The following is a 24979-nucleotide window of genomic DNA, read 5'->3' as shown; positions in this document are numbered from 1 at the left end:
TATGCCTAGGCCTTTCGCAATACTTCCAATTTATTACAACATCAGAATTGATCTTTCAAGACTCTGTAATTCTCTACGAAATAGAAATCAAATCCAGATGAAATAAATGATCTGGATATTTTGCGATCAAATATAATTTGATTACCTAATGAGTATTTATTTCAGATCAACTGATATACTATGCAAGTAACTGATTAGTCTCATTAGTTTCTTATAGTTTTGAAAGAGAAAAATACATTTAGAAACATTTATGCTTTGAAACGAATGATTGTTGTAAGAGATAAGGCAACTAACTAAAGTATTTTCGAATGAAAGCTTTTAAAATTTTAGGTAGTATGTTTTGTCTAAGTCAGTTACCAAAATTTCTAAGGGGTGTATACAATCGACATCTGTTATATAATCCTAGTATTTTTATTATTACTAATTTTACTATATTTCAATTAACAATATCCAAATCAAGCGATAATTAGATATAAAAGCAATAAAGAATATTTAAATGATTTCATTATATCAGAAGGGGTTTTGTGGAGATTGTAGTAATTTCAATAGTTGAAATCATGAGTCAATTGAAGCTAGACCACCATGCAAAACCTGAAAGCACTGGATGGTTGTTTCGTCCTATTGTGGGACTCCTCAGTAGTGCGCATCCACGATTCTGCCTAGCTAGATTCCAACCCTGGACCTATCAGTCTCGCGCACGAACGCTTAACTTCTAGACCAATGAGCCGGCCGGCATCCAATGGTGTTAATGTGTAACTTCAACTAATCCGCTAAATTGAGCGACACATCCACCATTGTCATCAGTGAGTTTCTATCTCACAACTGACCCGGTTGAACTCCACTAGTCACTGCTTCTCACTAGAACTCCAGGATTTATCATTTATATAAAATTTATCGATCGAGACAAATTATATATGATCAATTATCATTGTATTTATCAGTTAAACTGTAGTTGATGTCATGGCAACTAAAATATCTTATTATAAGATACTAGTAATAAAATCAATACTGGACATTTTTAAAGGACATTTTTATTTTTAAAATTTCTTTGACAAATACAATCATTCCTCTTCATGTCAGTGTTTCATTGAAATGATAAGAATGAGGTCTATAGACATACATATGTCAACCTAGATTACTTATACTTGAAACAATCTAATACATTGAAATTCGGTTAAATACATCATTTATTTCTTATGAAAATACTGTTATTTCAATCATTTACAGGTTAAATCTCAACATCATAGGTTAAATGAAATAAACTTAATTTCCATCACTAAGTATTATATTACAAGTTCTTAAACTTGAATCATTAATTTTACAAATCTCATACCAATCGTTTTTAAACAAAGATGGATAGTGACTAGTAGTGGAATCCAGGACGCATGTCAGCAGAGAGACAAGAGGATCGAACAGTAAAGAATGGAGAAAAAATGAAATTTGTATGAAAATGCAAGAACAACGAAGTCTGAGTTATTATGAGATAAGTGATGGACATTTTATTAAAAAATTCTGTAATCTTGTGTCAAATATAATTCGAATGTCCCAAATGGTGTTCTTGTTCACTACACCTGTATCCCAGAGTTGATGTTCAATCAGGGACTCGAACTAGCTTTCAATACTAGCCAATATCTATCTTTGCTTGAAACGTTTGTGACAAAGTTATATCAAAGAAATCTGCACAGGATACACATATACCAACAAGAGACTGATCAACTGCAGTCCTAAATAACAATGGGAAGATAGAAGTAAAACAAACACTACGTGAATTTATACCAATCGTTTATTGATTTTTTTGTTGTTGAATATTTTTTGGTCATGTAAATGTTGAACAAAAGACATAACAATCTACTTTGAATACTACGACATCTATGAGAAAAGAATTGGAAGTTTATTAAAAACTATGTGGTTAGCTAAAATAACATCTAAATATACAATACCCTTGAAGTTGTAATGGTAAATTGATAGCAGACAGTGTTTTACTAAGAGATTTATAAGGATAAATTAATAAGTGTTAACAACGGATATTTTCTCAGCTTCTTTATTTAAATGTGATAGATTACTAAATATATATTTATTATTATTTCACTACAGGTTGTAGAAAGTAACTGTCTTCAACGCTTAACAAGACATGAAATCCAATTACAAGAAGTAAGTTAATGATTTTTTTCATTCCAAATTATTTTACATATAGTTTTCATTACGGGCTGATATAAACTGGATTATCAGTATAGGGCTATCAAGATCATTAAGTTTTTGATTGAGATGATGAACCGATTGGTGTTAGACTACCACCGTGTTGGATAGAGAAAGGTATCTACCTCAGTACAATTGAAGATGGTCGCGCGATTTCGTGGATTAGTTGAAGTTAGAAATTAACACTGTTGGATGTACACTCAGTGATCTAGAGGTTAAGCGTTCGCGCGCGAGAGTGAATGTCCTGGGTTCGAACCTTGCGAACGGGATCGTGGAGTCCCACAATAGGACAAGCCGGCAGTCCAATATTTCCAGGTTTTTAATGGTAGTCTAACATCAATCGGTTCATGATCTCAATAAAAAAATTGGGAACTGTAGAGCTACAGACAGTTGTCTGTCTCTGTATGGAATTTTCCAGTAATACATACATAGAAATACACACATTATTGAAACTATAAACCCTCAGCCTATCATTTGGATCGTTAAGTTGTAATTCAATAGTCGCATTTTTACATGTATTTGTGATACAGAGCATCGAGTATCTAAAATACTATTGATTTCGGTTATTTGATATCTACAATTGATGGATAAGCTATCGCGGTCTCGACTGTCTAACGTCATTGGGAAATTATCTCTTGTTCTAGGATCTACCGCTACAGAGTATCTATTTGTCCAGATATTAGAAAATGTATTTTCGGATTCGTTTGTATTTATAACACTAGACATACATTTTCTTAATTGATAGTTAAAAAGAACTACATAAGTTATTTTTAAAATCCATTCTTTTCCATTATGCTTAAGTACAAAATTTACCATTCATAAAATCAAATATATTCATATAATCAAAGATGGATAGTGGCTAGCAGTGGAATCCAGGATACCCGTTTCGTCCCCTCTCAGACTCGTCAGCTGGGTGTACCTGCATCTCACAGTTGGTGTTCACTATGGGACTCCAAACCATTACCATTCGCTTCAAACACCTTCGAGTTATCCACTTAGCTACTGAGTCCTGATATCCACTTGCTTGTGCAATGGGTTGAATTTCGATTCACTTGGTATTATTTGGCTTGTATCTTCCCATCGATTCTTAGGACTGAAATTGATGTGCCTCTTGTCGGCAGATGTCCATCCTTTGTGGATTACTCCAATATTGCCTTGGGTCATAAGCCTCATAAGCAAAGATGCAAGATACAAGTAAACAACACCAAGTGAATTTAGAAATATTCATATAATGTTTATGAATTATAGAACTTAATTATTGAACTGAAGCCGGTATGTTTATGATCAATAAACATTCATTACAATGCCAGTTTTTTCATACATTTCAGGCCATGTTTGAAGTGATTACCTCAGAAGCTTCATATTATCAAAGCCTAAATGTCTTAGTAAATCATTTCTATCATGCTCCTGAATTCGAATGCGAACCACTACATTCACCAGTTCAAGGAAATCAAGTAAATAACAAAACAGGGAAAGATTACTATTCACCATTAAATTATACTACAGGACAACAAGATGTAATAAATACAAATGATCAAGTATTAAGTGAGCCCAGTACACCATCAGTTAATACAACACCGATCGGTCCAACAACCGCTTATTCTACTAATACTATCCCAAACAATAATGCTGACTTTACAGAATTTTGTTCGGATTTAAACAATGCGAATAATCAGACTACAACACGCCGTCCTTTACTGAAGCCATTAGAAAAACATCATCTCTTTTCAAATGTACTACTTGTATGTTTAGCAAGTGAAATGTAAGTAGTTATTAAATATATAGTTTATTTTCTACATAAAAAAAGTATATGAGATAATATCCTCTTTATACTTATTCAAATAGCTTTATTGTGTAGAGAATTCTATAACATTAGTCTACTGACCATATAATTTTAATCGCGTTATTAAACACATATTTTTGAACACAGTTCTTTATTGATTACCCGCTGTTTCAAGCACATTTTAAAAATATGGTTCATAAGATGCAGTATTAGTAAACAAGTGAGATATGGACTAATTTTGTAACTTTATTTGCATAAATCATATAGGTTTTTGTGAAATATGCTGTCAAGTGTTGTCACTGTTTGACTAATATTATTTACAAACAATCCAGATGTTTACGCATACTGTTAACTTTCTATCAACATGTATCAGTTGTTCAAACAATTTGTCGATCAGTATACAAGGATACTAATCTTTTCATTATGACATCAACTATTTCAGATACTATTCCTATCTATCTATCTATCTATCTATCTATCTATCTATCTATCTATCTATCTATCTATCTATCTATCTATCTATCTATCTATCTATCTATCTATCTATCTATCTATCTATCTATCTATCTATCTATCTATCTATCTATCTATCTATCTATCTATCTATCTATCTATCTATCTATCTATCTATCTATCTATCTATCTATCTATCTATCTATCTATCTATCTATCTATCTATCTATCTATCTATCTATCTATCTATCTATCTATCTATCTATCTATCTATCTATCTATCTATCTATCTATCTATCTATCTATCTATCTATCTATCTATCTATCTATCTATCTATCTATCTATCTATCTATCTATCTATCTATCTATCTATCTATCTATCTATCTATCTATCTATCTATCTATCTATCTATCTATCTATCTATCTATCTATCTATCTATCTATCTATCTATCTATCTATCTATCTATCTATCCATAAAACTATTCTCGATTCATTTTATTATTAGTTGTTTCAAAGAGGTTACTCTAATTACTAACTGTTATGCGTGACTGAAATACGTCCAACAGCAAATTCATGATCGACATTTTCATTTTCATGGTGAGTGTCTCAAAATGTTTAACTGCTCTTTCGAACTATTTTATTATACTTAAGCATAAACTGAAATTCGTTTGATAAAAATTCAGTTAAATAAATAAATTAATTAATGAAATCTTAACAGGCATAGGGAAAATATTTAAATGTAAATTTCACTATACATAACAACCACTTGAATAGTTACATCATCAAAGAAAAAAACTTTCGATAATGGATAATCAATACATTTTGAACGTGTTACATATGCCGGAACACCGTTTATCACGACGCGCAATACTGACTAGTGTTGAAGATAGTTGGAAAAAGTTAGGGACAGCCAAACCAAAACTTGGCATCAGCCCTTCAAGTCACTAACTTCTAGTCTGAGCCATGTTGGTAGATACAGACTATTTGGTTGGGGTCCGTATGACTATCGTAACCAATGGTAGGAGACGGTGGATGACATGTCTCAGAATTAATACCAATGGCGTGGGTGTATACACTCTGTCTTCCCTTAAACCGTGAGATTAAAAATGCTTGATACCTTTCTTTCTACAAACTAATTCTTTTTTCCTGTATTATATATATATATATATATATATATATATATATATATATATATAGTATTCCATTGAAGCGACTACTTCTATGAATTTAGTGTTCATTTTGTTGTGCTAATGAGGTATGGCAACTTGAGCTGATGCATATATGTGCCTGGTCCTACGTTGTAGCTAACTGATTGACAATTTTTCACATTATTTTTGAAAATATCCCCTTCAAATCTTTTTAATTCTGTGTTCAAGTTTAATTTTTAAAAAATCCCAATCCTTAATTAGAGTGAGCGTATTATTTTGTAATCATACACTTTAATGACTCCTAATTCATTGATAAACTGACATACGAATTACTTCCCAAATAAAAGTTTTTTCGTCCAATAAATATAGATTCTGTTACATAAATTGTTGTTAGAAAACACTAGTTTTGACAAGTTCTATCATCTACTTTCAATCTGTATTATTTTAAACATTATTAGTGATATGATTTACTAAACTGGTTTGTAAATACTGTTGTCATTACAAAAAAAGGTTTTATCTAGAAAATCCTTGAACATTAGTCAGTACTAAACAGAATTTCTATTTCAGTATGTAAATCCAATAGTATTCACAAAACAACTAGGTTACATCTCATTCCGAGTCATAGGTAGTCATCATTGGAAAATTTCAAGCTAAAAATAATTGACAGCTTAACACTGGCTAGTTTTAATTGAACTACTTACCAGTATTGATTTGTGATGAGAAAAATTTATCCAGAATAAATTATTATAGTCATTATAGGAGAAATACACCTCAACAGTTATAAATTGATTATTATACTACGTATAAACCCTTTACTATTTTCTTGAAATAGATGAACTCAATAAACTGAAGAGAGAGAAAGATAACTTGGATGAGTTTAAATGGAATTTTGTTCTTATCAATTTACGCTTTTAACATTGATTAGTAAACTATCATCCATGTATATCATGAAGAAAAATACATTTTCAATGCATATTTAAATTATTAGGTTTTTACGAGATCTTGAAGCAAGATGGGAATCTCGAATGCCAATATTGAATGAAGTATGTGATTTAATAGTGAAACATGCTGGTGGTGTAAATTTTGAACCATATATTACTTATTTAAGAAATCAAACATATCAAATGGCAACGCTTCGAAATCTATGGTAAATTATGATTGTTGTTTCTTTTTTTGATTGAAATTTCTGAGCATTATGTTTAAGAGCATGTGGCGTAACTCTAATTTTTGGACGAGCCGATCAGAAACGTTTTAGAGATTTCAAGGTTACAGAGCCAGCTTCAGTGCTTAATGCTAACGTACGATCAGTTCAAAGGGAATTTTGTACAAAACGTGATAATTGAGCGGCTATAACAAATAAAACGGCGAGACTATAATTTCTGGACGAATCAACCAGGTATAAGATAATAGATCTCGAATTTTAACGCGAAATCCCTTCATCCATTTGGCTAAATAAATTTCTGGCATTATAGCTGATGTCAGTTCGTGATGAAAACCCTATATATAATTCCTAACTAAGGCAAATTATGACAATTGTTGTGAACTGGATAATAAAAGCACCAGTAACACTGGCTGCAGCCAGGTACTACAATATATAAGGATGTTTGGAGAGCGTACAGACTCCTACATAGGCTTGGTTATGTGCATCGTGATTATATCCAAAAGTAGCATTTTTGCACTCAACAACCGGTGTGCACATAGACAATATTTAAGCTATGTGGTCGAGGCTGAAAGAGTTTTTGAGACTATATCATAGCTCCAGAGGTCGACTATTCTGTAGCCGTATGGATGATTTCCTCTACTGCATGCATTACAATTTTAGAACCTCTGAACCTCTTTCTAACCCTGACAGGTTTTTGAAACAAGCATAAGAAGTGTATCCACTTTATTTCCATGGTTTTGCATAATATATTTTTACTCTATACTGATTGTTTGCCGACTGGCTAATATCTCTCAAGGTCACTTAGGGTTCGTTCAGATGTCGTCCATAAATTACAGTCTCACCGAATATGTTTATAAAAAGAATAGTTTAGCGTGCATTTTTGAAGAAAATAAACGTTAATAGATATGTCTTTATTCTACGACGAACAGTTAGGTATTTATTAGTGTTTGATTTCAACAAACGATTTCTTGGCTGAAATGACAAAGTGTTGCCATAAATCTGTTCTTACACTAACCATTTTAATTGTAGTGATTTCAAATATAAATTCAATACAGATCTTTAAAACATTGGCTATCTATGATCTAGTTTTAACTGTAAAGGCTTTTGAACAATTCAACCTTTTATAACGTGTCTCGTTGCATAATGTCTTTGGGATATATGAGAGTGTAAAGAATATGCATTCACCTCCACATTTACAAATTTTGATTTCATCATGTTCCTTTTTTTCAAAAGAGAAAAATACTTCAATTATTAAAGTATCTTGATTTGAATAGCTACCTAAGTTTACCTCTAACATGTGAATCTACAAGTTCAACAGCTCTTGTACAGATAGCTTTGTGTGACATACTACCTGGAACCTGAAACAACAAATGTGTGAAATTACCCCATCTCCTTTTAGAAATAGTAAGACAAAGGCAAGATACAGCTCTTTCATTGTACACCTGGTTTACAGTAATCATATAGTGGATGAAACCAAATAATTTTTAGCGATCTATTGTATACCTTTTGTCGTTTGGCATTAGCATTACATCCTGTCTCCTTCACATAGCAGAGGATATAGGAATCCGAACCTGTAACCTTAGTTTATGCGTCCACTTCCATTAGTTCCTTCGCCAACTAAGACTCAATCAACGGTTTTACTGATTTTCTTATGTCTTATTTATATTCATCTTTCTTCATTATCTGATCATTTACGAAACATTTACAACATGATTTTAAGTGTTTACGTTAAAAGGTATATTTAACTCCCCAAAGACCTCCCAATATTTACATAATTGGAAAATGTACAGTTCAGAAATAAAATTAGTTTCAAGGACCCGAATATAAATTAAGTTACTTATATGTTATTCATATATGAGATTTGTGAGATTATCGTACTATATAATCACCAGTTAACACTATGTAAATTCAAAAGTAAAATGAAGAAAATATGCTCTGTTATTTTACATTTTATATAACTAGAGATGATTAACTTTGGTAGCCCAAGATCTGACTCCATTTGGATCGTTTCTGATTGCTATTGAGATAGTCATGTCTCCAGTCCTTGTATATCATCATCGACTTAATCCGCGTTAGTGAATAACGGGATTAAATAAGTCAAATACCAGAATAGATTTTTGAATGCGTATATTTTGTACACTCATTGATTAAAATAAAAAATCAGAGGGATAAAGCGAAGAGAAGAGAGCGAAGCGAAATAACGTGCAGTGGAGATGGTGTATGAGCCAACTCGATATTTATAATCAAACGAAAAATAACTAACAGACACGTGATGAGTAAGATAAGGAATGCACACACATACGCTTAAATAAAAACAATCAATGTTGACAAACAAACAATTAAAAAGGGCCAAAATGTAGCTTGAGGAAAATGGATAAGTTGGTTTGTCCAGAAGCTAGAATAAGCAATGTGGGCTTGACAGAGCAACCTACACTACGTTACACTAGTGAAAAGTTTATCGAATTAATATTTCCGGCTATTTTGTTCGTTAAATAAAATTACAGTGTTCAGATTTTTGCTAATATAATTTTCCCAAATAAAAGTTAGATGAAACCTATATTTTATGTATGAGTTAACTCAAGGATTTTCTGGCATACTTTAGATCCATAAAAATATTCAAAATAGCTTTTAAGCATTGTACTTACTTACTTACTTACTTACACCTGTTACTCCTCGTGAAGGAGCATAGGTCGCTCACCAGCATTCTCCATCCAACCCTGTCCTGGGCAATCCTTTCCAACTCCTTCCAGTTGTAATTCATCCTTTTCATATCTGCTTCTATTATCCGACGTAATGTGTTCTTTGGCCTTCCTCTTTTTCGCTTCCCTTCAGGATTCCAAGTTAGCGCTTGCCTCGTGATGCAGCTTGACGATTTGCGTAATGTATGTCCTATCCATTTCCATCGTATTTTCCTAATTTCTTCTTCAGCTGGTAGTTGGTTTGTTCTCTCTCACAGTACACTGTTACTGATGGTATCCGGTCAGTGGATGTTGAGTATCTTGCGTAGACAACTATTTATAAATACTTGTACCTTCTTGATGATGGTTGTAGTAGTTCTCCAAGTTTCAGCTCCATACAGTAGAACTGACTGCGTTGACGTTGGTATTGAAGATTCTTACTTTGATATTGGTTGAAAGTTGTCTTGAGTTCCATATGTTCTTCAATTGTAGGAATGCGACCCTTGCTTTGCCAATCCTCGCCTTTACGTCTGCATCTGAACCTCCATGTCTATCGACGATGCTTCCCAGATATGTGAAGGATTCTACATCTTCCAGAGTTTCGCCATCAAGGGTGATTGGATTGCTGTTCTCCGCTTTGAATTTGAGGACCTTGGTTTTCCCTTTGTGTATGCTGAGGCCTACTGATGCAGAGACTCCTGCTACATTGGCTGTCTTTATCTGAATCTGTTCACGTGTACGTGATAGGAGGGCTAGGTCATCTGCGAAGTCCAGATCGTCTAATTGGTTCTGAGCTGTCCATTGTATTCCGTGTTTTCCTTCAGATGTCGAGGTCTTCATAATCCAGTCGACCACCAGAAGAAAGAGGAATGGAGAGAGTAAACAGCCTTGTCTGACTCCGGTCCTTACTTGGAATGCATCTGTCAGCTGTCCTCCATGCACTACTTTGCACTGTAGTCCGTCGTATGAGTTCCGAATAATATTGACAATCTTCTCAGGAACTCCGTAGTGTCGAAGAAGTTTCCATAATGTCCTCCTATCTACACTGTCGAATGCCTTTTCATAATCAATGAAGTTGATGTATAGTGACGAGTTCCACTCAACTGATTGTTCGACGATGATCCGTAGTGTTGCAATTTGGTCTGTGCACGACCGATCCTTTCGGAATCCAGCTTGTTGATCTCGAAGTTGGGCATCTACTGCATCCTTCATCCGGTTCAGCAACACCCTGTTGAAGACTTTCCCTGGTATTGACAGTAGTGTAATGCCTCTGTAGTTTTCACATTTGCTCAGATCTCCTTTCTTTGGAATCTTGATGAGGTGTCCTTCTTTCCAGTCCATTGGCACTTGTTCCTCCTCCCAAATCTTTTTGAATAGAGGGTAAAGCATGCTTGTGGTTACTTCGACGTCTGATTTCAGTGCTTCAGCTGGTATGTTGTCGGGTCCTGCTGCTTTCCCGTTCTTGATTTGTCTGATGGCCATTCTAATTTCTTCCGTCGTTGGTGGGTTGACATCTATAGGAAGATCTGTGTGTGCTGCTTCGATGTTCGGTGGATTCATTGGAGCCGGCCTATTCAGGAGTTCCTCGAAGTATTCTACCCATCTGTTTCGCTGTTGTTGAATTTCAGTGATTGGCTTGCCTTCTTTGTCTTTGACCGGCCTCTCTGGTTTACTGTATTTCCCTGATAGTTTCTTCGTTGTATCGTAGAGCTGTTTCATATTTCCTTCTCTAGCAGCTTTTTCTGCCGTCGTTGCTAATTCTTCCACGTATTTCTTCCTGTCGGCTCTAATGCTCCTCTTCACTTGCTTGTTTGCTTCTATGTATTCAGCTTGTGCTTGGACTTTCTCTGCTCGTGTTCGGCTGTTGTTAATTGCTGTCTTCTTGTTCTTCCTTTCTTTGATCTTGTCCAGTGTTTCTATAGAGATCCATTCCTTATGATGGTGTTTCTTTAGGCCCAGAACCTCTTGACACGTTGAAGTCAATGTTTCTTTGATGCCTTTCCAGTTGTCCTCCATGGTAGTTTCTTCTTCCTTCAGTAGATCTTGAAAGGCTTGGAATCTGTTGTTGAGAGCTATCTTGAATTCATTGAGTTTGTCAGTATCTCGAAGGAAGGCTGTATTGAACCTTTGTATTGCTGTTTGTCCACTTGTCCAGTTCTTTTTTAGCTTCAGTTTTAAATTGGCTACAACTAGGTGGTGATCTGAAGCTACGTCAGCTCCTCTCCTGGTTCTCACATCTTCCATTGTCCTTCGGAATTTTTTTTATGCAAATATGGTCTATCTGGTTCTCTGTAGTGTGGTCCGGTGAGATCCATGTAGCCTTGTGTATACGTTTGTGTGGAAATATTGTGCCTCCTATGACTAATTTGTTGAATGCACACAAATTTGCAAATCTTTCTCCATTTTCGTTCCTCTCTCCCAGTCCATGTCGTCCCATAATATCTTCATATCCAGTGTTGTCTATTCCGACCTTGGCATTTAGATCTCCCATCAGAATGGTGAGGTCCTTTCTTGAGCATTTCTCTATGATTGACTGCAGCCGCTCGTAGAATTGATCTTTAATGTCGTCGTTGCTATCATTGGTGGGTGCATAACATTGGATAATATTCATTAAGATCCCCTCCTTCTTTGTTTTGAATGATGCTTTGATGATTCTGGATCCGTGGGATTCCCATCCTACAAGTGCATTTCGTGCTACTTTGGACAGCATAAGAGCAACTCCCTGTGTGTGTGGAGCATTTTCCTCTTCGTGACCGGAGTATAGCAGCATCTCTCCCGTAGCTAGCCTTTTCTGTCCAACTTGGGTCCAGTGGGTTTCGCTGATTCCCAGTACTGCCAAGTTGTATCTCCTCATTTCCGTTGCTATTTGGCTGGTCTTCCCGGTTTCCCACATTGTTCTAACGTTCCATGTACCTATAAAAATTTTTGCTCTGGTTGTTAGAAGGGGCATCGGCCTCGTGGCTTCCGAAGGAATTCGGCTTTCACCATGAAGCGTCATAATTCTTCTAAATGAAGACCTTCTAACTCTCAGGGCAGAGTTAAAATGGTTTGAATTATTTTTTCTGGTAAGCGTTTTTTAGCGAGTTAGTTTTCTACGGGATGGGGACGCTAACCCCATGCCCAACCCTCCTCCTTTACCCGGGCTTGGGACCGGCAGTAACTCTAGAAGAGCTACAGGCGGAGTTTTTAAGCATTGTGGTTTTTGATAATGAATAATTGAAATTAGTAGTCAATTAGAAAAAAATATTTAATAATTGAGATCATGAGTCAACTGAGGCTAGACCGTCATGGAAAACGTGGAAACACTACACTTTCATTTTGTCCTATTGTGGGACTCCTCAGCAGTGCACATATACGGTCCCACCTCGCCAGATTCCAACCCAGGACCTATCAGTCTCTCACGCGAACGGTGGACCTCTAAACCACGGAGCCGCCATCCAACGGTATAAATATCTAACTTCAACTAGTCTACGAAATCGAATGACACATCCACCATTGTCATCAGTGAGTTACCATCTCACAACAGATCTGGTTGAACTCCACTGGTCACTACTTCTCACTAGGACCCCAGGAAATACCTAGTGAAGTCAGTCACTAGTGAGCACATAATTTTTGCAATGAAACATGGTGCCAATGGTTAAATTTAAAAAGAGGTTTTTGTTTTTCTTAATCTAAACTATATTACTTCAACTCAATGAATCAAGTACTTTATGTACTGCATGCGACATATCATCTGCTAAATGTGTTTTGATGTTGATAGATTTATTCTTTACTTTTGAGAAAAAGTATAACCTCACTGATTGAAATCATGAGTCAATTGAAGCTAGAACACCATAGAAAACCTGGAAGCACTGGACAACCGTTTTTTCCTAGTATGGGACTCCTCAGCAGTACGCATTCACGATCCCGCATCCCGCGGGTTCGAACCCAGGACTTATCAGTCTCGCTCCAGGCACATCATTAATTATATGAAATCCTATGCATGTTTAAGAATAAATGTTTCATTTCTCTGTTGATTAGTTTTTTTCTTTTATACTGAATAGGTAAACGAACAAGAAAATAGTCTTTCATGAATATATGGCAATCAGTGATTATAAGACTAAATTATGAGTTTGAAATGAATTCGGAAATGGTTTTATATTATATAGGCATGTAAGAACTCATTACAGTTTATATTAGGAATATATTGACTGTTGTTAAAATACCTAACTGATTTCAAACACTACTGATAAATGATTTATTCCATTCATTGATGATATAGTTCTACGTTCTATTATGTGAAACTAGGTAAATAAACAATGTTACGATTAAAAAAGTTGATGTTTAAAAAAAATTAAGTAAAAATATGATTCAGTATAAGTGATCTTAAATAATGCTAAACACCAGCAACTTGATTTGTTTATTTAAATGTCTTAATTGAAAAATAATCATTTTTTATAATCCTTCCCTTATTGAAATTATCCTTAGGTTGGACGGATAGTGGCTAGCAGTGGAATCCAGGACGCACGTTTCGTCTTGTTTTGGGACTCGTCAGCTGGATGTACCTGCATCTCCGAGTTGATGTTCACTCCGGGACTCGAACCCAGCACCGTTCGCTTCAAACGCCATCGCGTTATCCATTTAGCTACTGAGTCCTGATATCCACTTGCTTGTGCAATGGAGTGAATTTGAATTCACTTGGTATTGTTTTTACTTGATCAATTTCAGTCCTAAAACATCAGTAGGAAGATTCAAGTAAAAACAATGCCAAGTGAATTATCCTTAGGTTGGTTTCAATTTAAAAAAACAGTTAGTCTTTGCTTACTAAAACCTTTCAATTTTTTATCGATTTTTTTTGTTTTAGTCAACGGGATAACTTTCGTTCAGCATTAGATAATTTACATGCTCATCCAATAAGTGGTAAAAATACAATCAATTCGTTTTTAGCACTTCCAATGCAAAGATTAACACGTTTAAAATTATTAGTTGAAGTTATACGTCGATTACAAGATGCAGTTGTACGAGATTCCAAAGATAAAACACTTGAAAAACATCCTTTTCGTGTACCAAGTGTTAGAGAACGAGAAAATGTACAACTTGCACTTCGTGAATTGAATCGAGTGAGTTAAATGGTTTTTACTTTCATTTGAAATTATATTCTATAAGCCTGTTAATTATCAGTTTATTCATAATGTAAAAAATACTTGTGTTATTCAAATATTCATCAAGTAAATATTTTAACAAGAAATATAGTTTATCTATATATAGTAAATGAACATTTACTTCAGCGGTCATTTTGTAGTGAAGAGGACACAGGTGAGGACAATCGAATCATATTTGACACAAAATTACAGGACTTGTTCACAAAATCTAACAATCATAAAGTAAATGCTTAATTTGCAAAATGTCCACCAATTGTCTCAAAATGACTCAGACTTCATTATTCTTCCATTTTCATACAAATTGCATTCTGTTTCGATTCTTTACTGTTCGATCCTCTTATCTCTCTACTGCCAGACCTTCTGTTCACGACTAACATCATATACTACTTATGTCAATATAAGTAGCACACACCACAATCTTAGCTGTGTGTATGTGTGTGTGTGTGTGTAAAATTGAATGTAGATAGAATTACACTCATAATGAGTGGTATTGTAAAGTATAATCTTTCTTATACTATATTCAGTCATTGCTTAAAGGATTATGGATGACATTCAGTTCGTAAAATATATTATGTGTTTTAACTTTTTAGTTAAATTCCCGAACATAGTATTGTTTAAATTATTATCAGTCAAAGTATAAGACAAACTAACTATTGAATTAAGTTACTTTATTCTGTTGTTTTCATTTAGTCTATAAATTCAACACTCATTTATATACATGTATAGGAATATATATGTGCATATATATGATAGTATTATGAACACAAATATTAACTACGTGCATCCATACACCTATGTATTCTGTAGTCTAGGTTTCGTACTAATATTCTTCCCATTAAATTAAAAACTGTGTACATCTAACCATTAGATACATTTCCCATCTATTTATTGTTTAATTGAAATATATATATAACCTATTTTGTTAGGAGATAGAAACAACTCCATGCTCATTGACTGTATTTCATAAAGTTAAAATACACTAAACACTTTAATTTATTCTAACATTTTAGTTTGTAAGAGATTTTTGTAATTTCCAAGGTCAATAATTGCCACAACCTTCATAATTATGTTATACACATGCTCTTAAGGGACATTTGGAGATTTCAGCAAATTGGGAATTTTAATTTCTAATAATTCTCAATGTAGGGTTGTGGAAATTATTGGGTATTGATTTAAATCATGAACCTATCAATGGTAGACTATCATGGAAAACCTGCAATCACTGGATGACAGTTTTGTCATGATATGGGACTCAGCAGCTCGTATCCACGATTCTTATAATTCATTGAACATTTAATATAGATCTTACTGTTGTAAAGTTAAATATTGATATATTTGCATCATAATGTTTTTATATTCATGTTGTTAATTCATTAAAATATTGTCAAAATGAAATTTACCTAAAAACATGTAAATTATTTAACTCCAAATTGATTATGTAATCAGAAATATTTTGTTACCAAACTTTAAAAAATAATGAATTGAGCCTTTGTTGTAAGAAAGCTAAGTAATATAGTGTTAGAATGTTTTTCACTAAAGACTTATACTACTTTTAAAATAAATAGTCATAATATTGCACTATTATGAAATGTTCACCTTTTGAAGGTCATTGAATTTTCCAGTTTATGAATAACTGATGAATGATTTTTATTAAGGTGTTTCATGTAAAAACAACAGACAAAATAAGTTGAACATGATCAATTATCAGATCAATGATGAAGTCTAGAAGGGAAATATTAAAAAAGAATGTCGGTCAATTTTTCAAAACTGATACTGTTCAATGAAATTGAGCGATACACAGTGGCAGGTCCTTGGTTCGAATCTAACGAGGCAGGGTTGTGGATGTGTACTGCCGAGGAGCCCGACAATGGGACGAAACGAGTGTCCAGTGCTTCCATGTTTTCCATGGTGGTCTAGCTTTAATTGACTCATGATCTCAACTATTGAAATTATTACAATCTCCACAAAACCCCTTCTGATACTGTTTCTCTCATAACTGATGTAACCGCAACAGATAAAATTTGAAGAGTTTGGTTTTTTTCACAAATTTAGATCTTTCAGTAAAACACTCAGAATTAATAGTTCAGCAATAAGCCATTATAAACGTCATTGTATAGATTATAAGCAATAAGACTCAAAAGATTTAAAGCTCAAATATCGAAAACTGGTATTTATTCCAGTTAAGTCAAAATGAACAACAACTACGTTCCAATGGTTACGAAACTGTGGTATTTCGTATAATAAATAAACAAACATTAACCAAGCTGCTTAAGGTTAAAATATTCGTCGACCACATTAAAAGTAGAAATATTCAAATCAGCCGGTAAACTTTTCAGATGGAATGAAGTATTTCAGTATGTCGAAAGCACGGCGTTAACGGGACATTTGGAGACCGGATGATAAAACAACATAAGATGGCAGAACACACTGTAAGATTCAAAAGACGATTTAAGGCTATTTTTATTTATTATGTAAATACTTACCAACTCCTCGCAATATCTACACATTCCTCCTGCTTATTGCTTTATTGTACTACTATACTACTATTCCGATAATTTCTATGTCATTCACCAGAAAAAAGTTTTTCTTAAAATATTATTTGACTACTAAAAAGATTTCTAGTAGAAAAAGTAATTGCTTAAAATGTTTCTACCTAGCTTCTAACTGCAAGCGAGACTGAAAAAGAACTTATGGACAGAAAATCTCGACTCCTTACACTATCCTCTTCTCTTGAATTTCCAGACAATGTTAAGGTAAGATTACAATATCTCACATAACTTGTTCGTGTTCTATTTTTATGTTTTGATGTTTAAGCGGAACAGTTCATTTCTGTCTTGACTGATATATGATGAATAGGATATGTTGACCAACTTCTGTCAATTATGTTTTCTAATTGAAACTATTGATAGTGTAATGGCCACTTGTAGATATTGCTGTAGATGAACATCATAAATGTATTTGAACAGAATACACATTGAGTATCTATAAAACTGGGTTCAAATAAGCCAAAAGTTTAATAAATTCCGAAAGTAATCAGAAACGTAGAACAAACATAACTTCCGCTTGCAAGAATTCAAGCAAAAAAACAAGAAAATTCGGAAGAGGCAAACATTAACTTGGATTGTACTCTACGGTGTCGGATATCCCTTTGCTAAATAACTTTCAGAGGTTCAATCAAGGAATCGTGAAGTACCAATATAATCTAAATTTATATAACCATAAGTATCATGACTTTGTAGCATACAATAATCATCGCACTAATTCTAAATACGGACCCTTTTGTCTACAAAAGATGTTTAGCTCAAGTCATTACGACTGTGAGAGTAATGTTGTGAAAAAGCAGTTTCACTGGCGTTAAATGGTACTGGTTCTTGTATGTGCCTCTTTATCAACCATAGACATATAATGTAACCATAGTACGAGTTATATAGAATCTTCATTCAGTAAAACCAATACGAAAATAAAAAACTAGCGCTAATTTCCTCCAGATTGATCCATGCTTTTCAAATCTTCAGTGTACTATACTGTATCGTGTTTTTCATTATGATAAAAGATATTCCATGCTTGATGTTAATGATCATCCAGTATTTCGTTAAAACCTGGGTGTTCTACTGGTTTTACTAAGATAGGACGAGATAATCCATGTTTTAGATTACATATCGCGATAAGAAGAACAATTAAAGTCAAGGTTCTACGTGTTGACCTTCAAATAGAATCGGATAATCTTCTATATTGTCAAACATGACAGAATTAAAATTAATCATTGAAAGAAGTATTCATTTGTTTGGCATACACAGATCGTCAAAATGTTTCAGTGCTATATAATTATAATCTTCAATTTCGAGTAACTACCTGAAAATCTTTTTCTGGTTATTTTCAGTTTAACTGACTAAGGACAACAAGTGAAAGGCTCTTTTTAATTGACAATATTAAAGGAAGAAACTTAATAGATACATATGGCTTGTCAATTCAGTCCAACTAAATGTTACTGGGAATGATGTAATCACATACATAACCTTATAATTTCAGATCAATTATTTTAGCCGATCACTGCCTAATATTGTCAAATATTATTCAATCATTAGCAGTGATAACTAACCAGTCATCAAAGTTGACCTTATACAATATCCTATATCATTTGATGTCCCAGTATCCCGTGTTTATTCATTTCATTAATCCAGTTTTCAGTTAAATTATTAAGATTAGATGGATTGTTAAGAATCTTTGTTTTTAAAAATTCTATCCTTGATTATATTTTATAACAAATATTTTCATTGAATTAGCGAATAGCAATTAGTGATAAACGTCTTATTAAAGAAGGTGAACTTCGTGAATGTTTATCAGAAAATGGACGTATGTCAGTATTACAAAAGTTAACTATTCGTAAACCAAATACATTCTATTTAATATTATTTAATGATATGTTGCTAATAACAAAGAAGAAAAAGTGAGTGTTTGTCATTTGTTTTCAAATGAGCTATTTTGATGTTATGTAATATTTCATGTTAAAACAAATTTCATTGTCATGGTACTAATTGAATTCATGCTTAGTCAACTTGAGGGATATTTATTGATTAGTTCTATTCTTATCAAATTACTTCACAATATAGTTTGGTATCATTTATATGTTAGTAAGATGTATAGAAACAGATTAGGTAAAATAGTATTATCACTATAGGATTGTGGAGATTATTAAGTTTTTGATTAAAATCATGAACCGATTTATGTTAGAACACCATTGAAAACCTGGAAGCATTGGACGACCGTTTCACTCTATTGTAGGACTCTTCAGAAATGCGCATCCACGATCCCGCTCGAGGGATTTGAACCCAAGGCCTTCAGTCTCGCGTACGAACGTTTAACCTCTAAATCGCTCAACCGGCACCCAATTGTGTTAATGTCTAACCCCAACCAATCCACGAAATTGTGCGACCATCTTCCATTGTCCTGAGGTAGATACCTATCTCTACCCGACACGGATTAGTTCCACCATTATTACACTCAAGTTGGTATAATCCCATAATAAGCAATGGTGTATATAGATAAAGAAAACGTCATTTTATTCTACAATTTTTTGGCATAATTATGTAGGTTAGTTTACTTCAAACTTCTGAAAGAATAAGCCGTTCTCAATAATAATACATGGAAAATAGTATTAACACAGTGGTACAGTAAATAGAACTCTATTGTATGATTCTAACAAACTCTTAACCATCTACGATTTTAGTTAAGTATATTGTTTCGTAGTGCCCAATAAGGTACTATTTCTGAAAAACTGTCTATCGCTATCAGGAGACATTCAAAAAGTTATATTTTTATATAATTTTTTTAATGGTTAGGTTGGATATGACCGACCACAAATTAGTACTTTAAAAAATAAAGTTTTTGATAGAATCCAGTCATATTTACCTTACTTACTTACTTATACCTATTACTCCTCGTGAAGAAGAATAGGCCGCTCACTAGCATTCGCCATCCAACCCTGTCCTGGGCAATCATTTCCAGCTCTTTCAAGTTGTTATTCATTCTTTCCATATCTGATTCTATTTCCCAAAGTAATGTGTTCTTTGGCCTTCCTCTTTTTCACTTCCCTTCACGATTCCAAGTTAGGGCTTGCCTCGTGATGCAGTTTGATGATTTGCGTAATGTATGTCCTATCCATTTCCATCGTATTTTCCTAATTTCCTCTTCAACTGGAATCTGGTTTGTTCTCTCTCACAGTACACTGTTACTGATGGTATCCGGTCAGTGGATGTTGAGTATCTTGCGTAGACAACTATTTATAAATACTTGTACCTTCTTGATGATGGTTGTAGTAGTTCTCCAAGTTTCAGCTCCATACAGTAGAACTGACTGCGTTGACGTTGGTATTGAAGATTCTCACTTTGATATTGGTTTCAAGTTATTTTGAGTTCCATATGTTCTTTAATTGTAGGAATGCGGCTCTTGCTTTGCCGATCCTCGCCTTTACGTCTGCATTTGAACCTCCTTGTTCATCGATGATGCTTCCCAGGTATGTGAAGGATTCTACATCTTCCAAAATTTCGCCATCAAGAGTGATTGGATTGCTGTTCTTCGTTTTGAATTTGTAGACCTTGGTTTTCCCCTTGTGTATGTTGAGGTCTACTGAATTTTTCATAACGTCCTCCTATTTACACTGTCATATGCCTTTTCATAATCAACGAAGTTGATGTACAATGACGAGTCACACTCAATTGATTGTTCGACGATGATCCGTAGTGTCGCAATTTGGTCTGTACATGACCGATCCCTACGGAATCCAGCTTGCTGATCTCAAAGTTGGGCGTCTACTGCGTCTTTCATGCGGTTCAGCAACACTCTGTCAAAGACTTTCCCTGGTATTGACAGTAGTGTAATGCCTATGTAGTTTTCACATTTGCTCAGATCTCCTTTCTTTGGAATCTTGATGAGGTGTCCTTCTTTTCAGTCGATCGGCACTTGTTCCTCCTCCCAAATCTTTTTGAATGGAAGGTGAAGCCTGTTTGTAGTTAATTCGGTGTCTGATTTCAGTGCTTCAGCTGGTATGTTGTTGGGTCCTGCTGCTTTCCCGTTCTTGATTTGTCTGATGGCCATTCTAATTTCTTCCTTCGTTGGTGGGTTGACGTCTATGGGAAGATCTGTGTGTGCTGCTTCGATGTCCGGCGGATTAATTGGAGCCGGCCTATTCAGGAGTTCCTCGAAGTACTCTACCCATCTGTTCCGCTGTTGTTGAATTTCAGTGATTGGCCTGCCTTCTTTGTCTTTGACTGATCTCTCTGGTTTACTGTATTTCCCTGCTTGTTTCTTCGTTGTATCGTATATTTCCTTCTCTTGCAGCATTTTCCGTCGTCGTTGCTAGTTCTTCCACGTATTTCTATTTGTCGGCTCTAATGTTCCTCTTCACTTGTTTGTTTGCTTCTATGTATTCAGCTTGTGCTTGAACTTTCTCTGTTCGTGTTCGGCTGTTGTTAATTGCTGTCCTCTTGTTCTTCCTTTCTTTGATCCTGTCCACTGTTTCTGTAGAGATCCATTCCTTATGATGGTATTTCTTTAGACCCAGAACCTCTTGACACGTTGAAGTTAATGCTTCTTTGATACCTTTCCAGTTGACCTCCATAGTAGTTTCTTCTTCCCTCAGTAGATCCTGTATGACTTGGAACCTGTTGTTGAGAGCTATCTTGAATTCATTGAGTATGTCAGCATCTCGAAGGAAGGCTGTGTTGAACATATGTAGTGCTGTTTGTCCACTTGTCCAGTTCTTCTTTAGCTTCAGTTCTAAATTGGCCACAACTAGGTGGTGGTCTGAAGCTATGTCAGCTCCTCTCTTGGTTCTCACATCTTCCATTGTCCTTCGGAACTTTTTATTGATGCAAATATGATCTATCTGGTTCTCTGTAGTGTGGTCCAGTAAGATCCATGTAGCATTATGTATACGTTTGTGTGAAAATATTGTGCCACCTATGACCAATTTGTTGAATGCACACAGATTTGTAAATCTTTCTCCATTTTCGTCTCTCCCTCCCAGTCAATCCATGTTGTCCGATTATATCTTCATATCCGATGTTGTCTATTCCGACTTTGGCGTTTAGATCTCCCATCAGAATGGGGAGGTCGTTTCTTGGGCACTTATCTATGATTGACTGCAGCCGCTCGTAGAATTGATCTTTAATGTCGTCGTTGCTATCATTGGTGGGTGCATAACATTGGATAATATTCATTGTGATTCCCTCCTTCATTGTTTTGAATGATGCTTTGATGATTCTGGATCCGTGAGATTCCCATCCTATAAGTGCATTTCGTGCTACTTTGAACAGCATTAGAGCAACTTCCTGAGTGTGTGGAGCATTTTCCTCCCGTATCTAGTCTTTGTTGTCCAGCTTGGGTTCAATGGGTTTCGCTTATTCCCAGTACTGCCAAGTTGTATCTCCTCATTTCTGTTGCTATTTGACTGGTCTTCACCGCCTTCCATATTGTCCGTACGTTTCATGTACCTATAAAAATTGTTGGCTTTCACCATGAGGCGTCATAGTTCTTCTAAATGAAAACCTTCTAACTCCCAGGGCAGAGTTTAAATGGTTTGAATTATTTTTTCTGGTTGGCGTTTTTAGCGAGTTAGTCTTCTACGGGATGGGGTCGCTAACCCCATGCCCAACCCTCCTTCTTTACCCGCACTTGGGACCGGCAGTAATTCTAGAAGAGCTACAGGCGGAGTTACCTACTGATCTATATAAAAACATATATTGTGTTAACTTACAAGAAAATTGAATTATCATTTCGAATGAACTCATGTTATTGGTAGTAGTTTTCTAGTGATCATAAACCTTAAATTATTTAAGAATCATTCTATACTAAACCATATTTCAAATACCATCAGCTTGACACAGGTTATGATAATGATCTGAATGGGTGAGTGGACACGATTTATTCCGTGAAATCTAGTTACTATTTTATGGAAATTTTATTAGATCTGATACATATCGAGTCAATGGTATACGAGTTATATCATTTGTAAAGAATCTAAAATATCTGTTTAATATAGGACACTTAAAATTGCAGTAGTTTCATAGTAAGCGGTTAAGGAAATAGCCAGCATTGAAACATAAAATTAGTAATATAGCAGAGTGAAAATAAATATACTTTACGATATTAATTGCAACAATCATTAAAAAATCGCAGCTATTTGATAAGCATGTATTCACCAAATGTGATGAATAATACAAATCTCTCATGTTAGTAATATGTTTATTTTTCAATAAACTGTCTGAAAACATATAAAGCGGAATAAATAGCTGCACGTAAGAAAGAAAACATGTACTGAAAACGAACTTAAAACAGCCTGTAAACAATCCTACTCATATATACGTAAGGATATCACAAAAACTGGTCATGGGTTTAACTTCAGGTTTAAAGATGAGGGCTCGGTATTCAGACATTGATAAGTAAATCAATAGATATTGGCTTAACAGTTCGATACCTAAAGAGATGGTGCTTGCACACTGTTGATGAGCAACATACTAGGACGAGACAATTATCCAGTGTTTTCTGATATTTCATGGTTCTTTCACCAATTATCGTTAGTTATGAAATTAATTTGTTAAAATTTAGGTTATACAACATCTTATTATCGTTTCCAAATGAAACACTGAACAGTTTAAATGTTTTTACGTCTTTCAACATTAATTTTTTAAATTGCAATTTCTTTACACTTTTTTTCCAAACAGAAATGAACGTTTTCTTGTTTTGGATTATTGTGACCGTGCATCAGTACAACCTTTGGTTCAACGTAGTGGTGATCCGTTTAATTCTGGTACAAATTTACTAAAGAATCCTAAGAATTCTATTTCTGCCGAACCCCTTTGTCACATTGATCCTTCGAATGATGATTTAAAAGTTGTTCCGCAGAAATTTAAACGGTTGCTTTCACCAGAATTTGAAGATGATGTGAATAATATCAAAAGTAAAACTAAAACGAAACGTCATAGACATTTTAAAACTACAGTTGATTTTAAAAATTTGTCCGATTCAAATAATAATGATAATAAAGATGAGACAAATATAATTCTTAGTCATAGTGAAACAAGTGAATCGAATAAAGAATGCTCCAGTTTGAATGACAATAATCATATGAATAACTTGGCGAACATCTCTACTCATGATACTAATACTACAACAAAAGCAGCAAACTCTCTTATTACCAGTAGTCTTAACACAAGCAAAACAACTAAACTATCCAGATCTGGAAGCAGTTTGAGTGGTTATCAATTACGTTTCAATCAAGAAAAAAACAGACATTTAAAATCAAGTATATTTAATACATCACAGCCAAGTACTCCGGTTAATTGTAAAACAAACATTATTCACTTAAAACTGCTTGGTAGTCATAATGGGACTTGTCTTGAACTAACCCTTTCAACTAATGACAAGTAAGTTGACTGAAATATATTTGAAAATAGTTCACACCATGAATTATGTTTATCGGTTTCGTCTTCGTATGGGATCACATAGAATAACATAATCATAAATAAAAGTGTAAAATACTTTTAAGCTATTCATAGAAAGTCTATTGATATGAAATGTTGACTTTTAATAAGAAATGCTACCTAAAATGGTAAGTTGTTAATATACACTGGTTTATACAAAGCAGATTATAGCACTGTATTTTAACAAATAAAAGATCATTCTTACTTTTCACAAAGAAAACAATTCTATTCATACGAAGATTATAAATATAATGAAATTCATTCAGTTTCTTATTTGGATTAGATCAACCGAAATGAGTCCATAATAAATACTTCATCTACTTCCATTTACATAGGTTTTACTGGGTCGTAAGAATATCAGATAACATATGACTTTTTGATTGCAAAGCATAATTACTTAGCAAAGATACAAGTATTATATATATATATATTTTA

The 24979-nt window shown here is 34.2% G+C and overlaps 1 protein-coding gene across 1 annotated transcript in view; it reads left to right on the top strand.

Moving 5' to 3' along the window:
• MS3_00010490 (uncharacterized protein) overlaps window positions 1-24491 on the top strand; it is a gene marked incomplete at its 3' end in the record, with an annotated part of 99425 nt that extends 74934 nt beyond the window's left edge. Inside the window, exons 10-15 of the mRNA XM_051218866.1 lie at window positions 2095-2151; window positions 3525-3958; window positions 6572-6730; window positions 14267-14522; window positions 18848-19011; window positions 23786-24491. Coding sequence (XP_051072458.1) covers window positions 2095-2151; window positions 3525-3958; window positions 6572-6730; window positions 14267-14522; window positions 18848-19011; window positions 23786-24491 — 1776 coding nt within the window. The remainder of the gene's footprint in view (window positions 1-2094; window positions 2152-3524; window positions 3959-6571; window positions 6731-14266; window positions 14523-18847; window positions 19012-23785) is intronic.
• Between the last annotated feature and the right edge of the window lie 488 nt (window positions 24492-24979).

This window comes from Schistosoma haematobium, chromosome ZW (assembly GCF_000699445.3).
Source record: "Schistosoma haematobium chromosome ZW, whole genome shotgun sequence".
In the NCBI taxonomy this organism is placed as follows: domain Eukaryota; kingdom Metazoa; phylum Platyhelminthes; class Trematoda; order Strigeidida; family Schistosomatidae; genus Schistosoma; species Schistosoma haematobium.
This window is presented reverse-complemented; position numbering and strand designations above follow the sequence as displayed.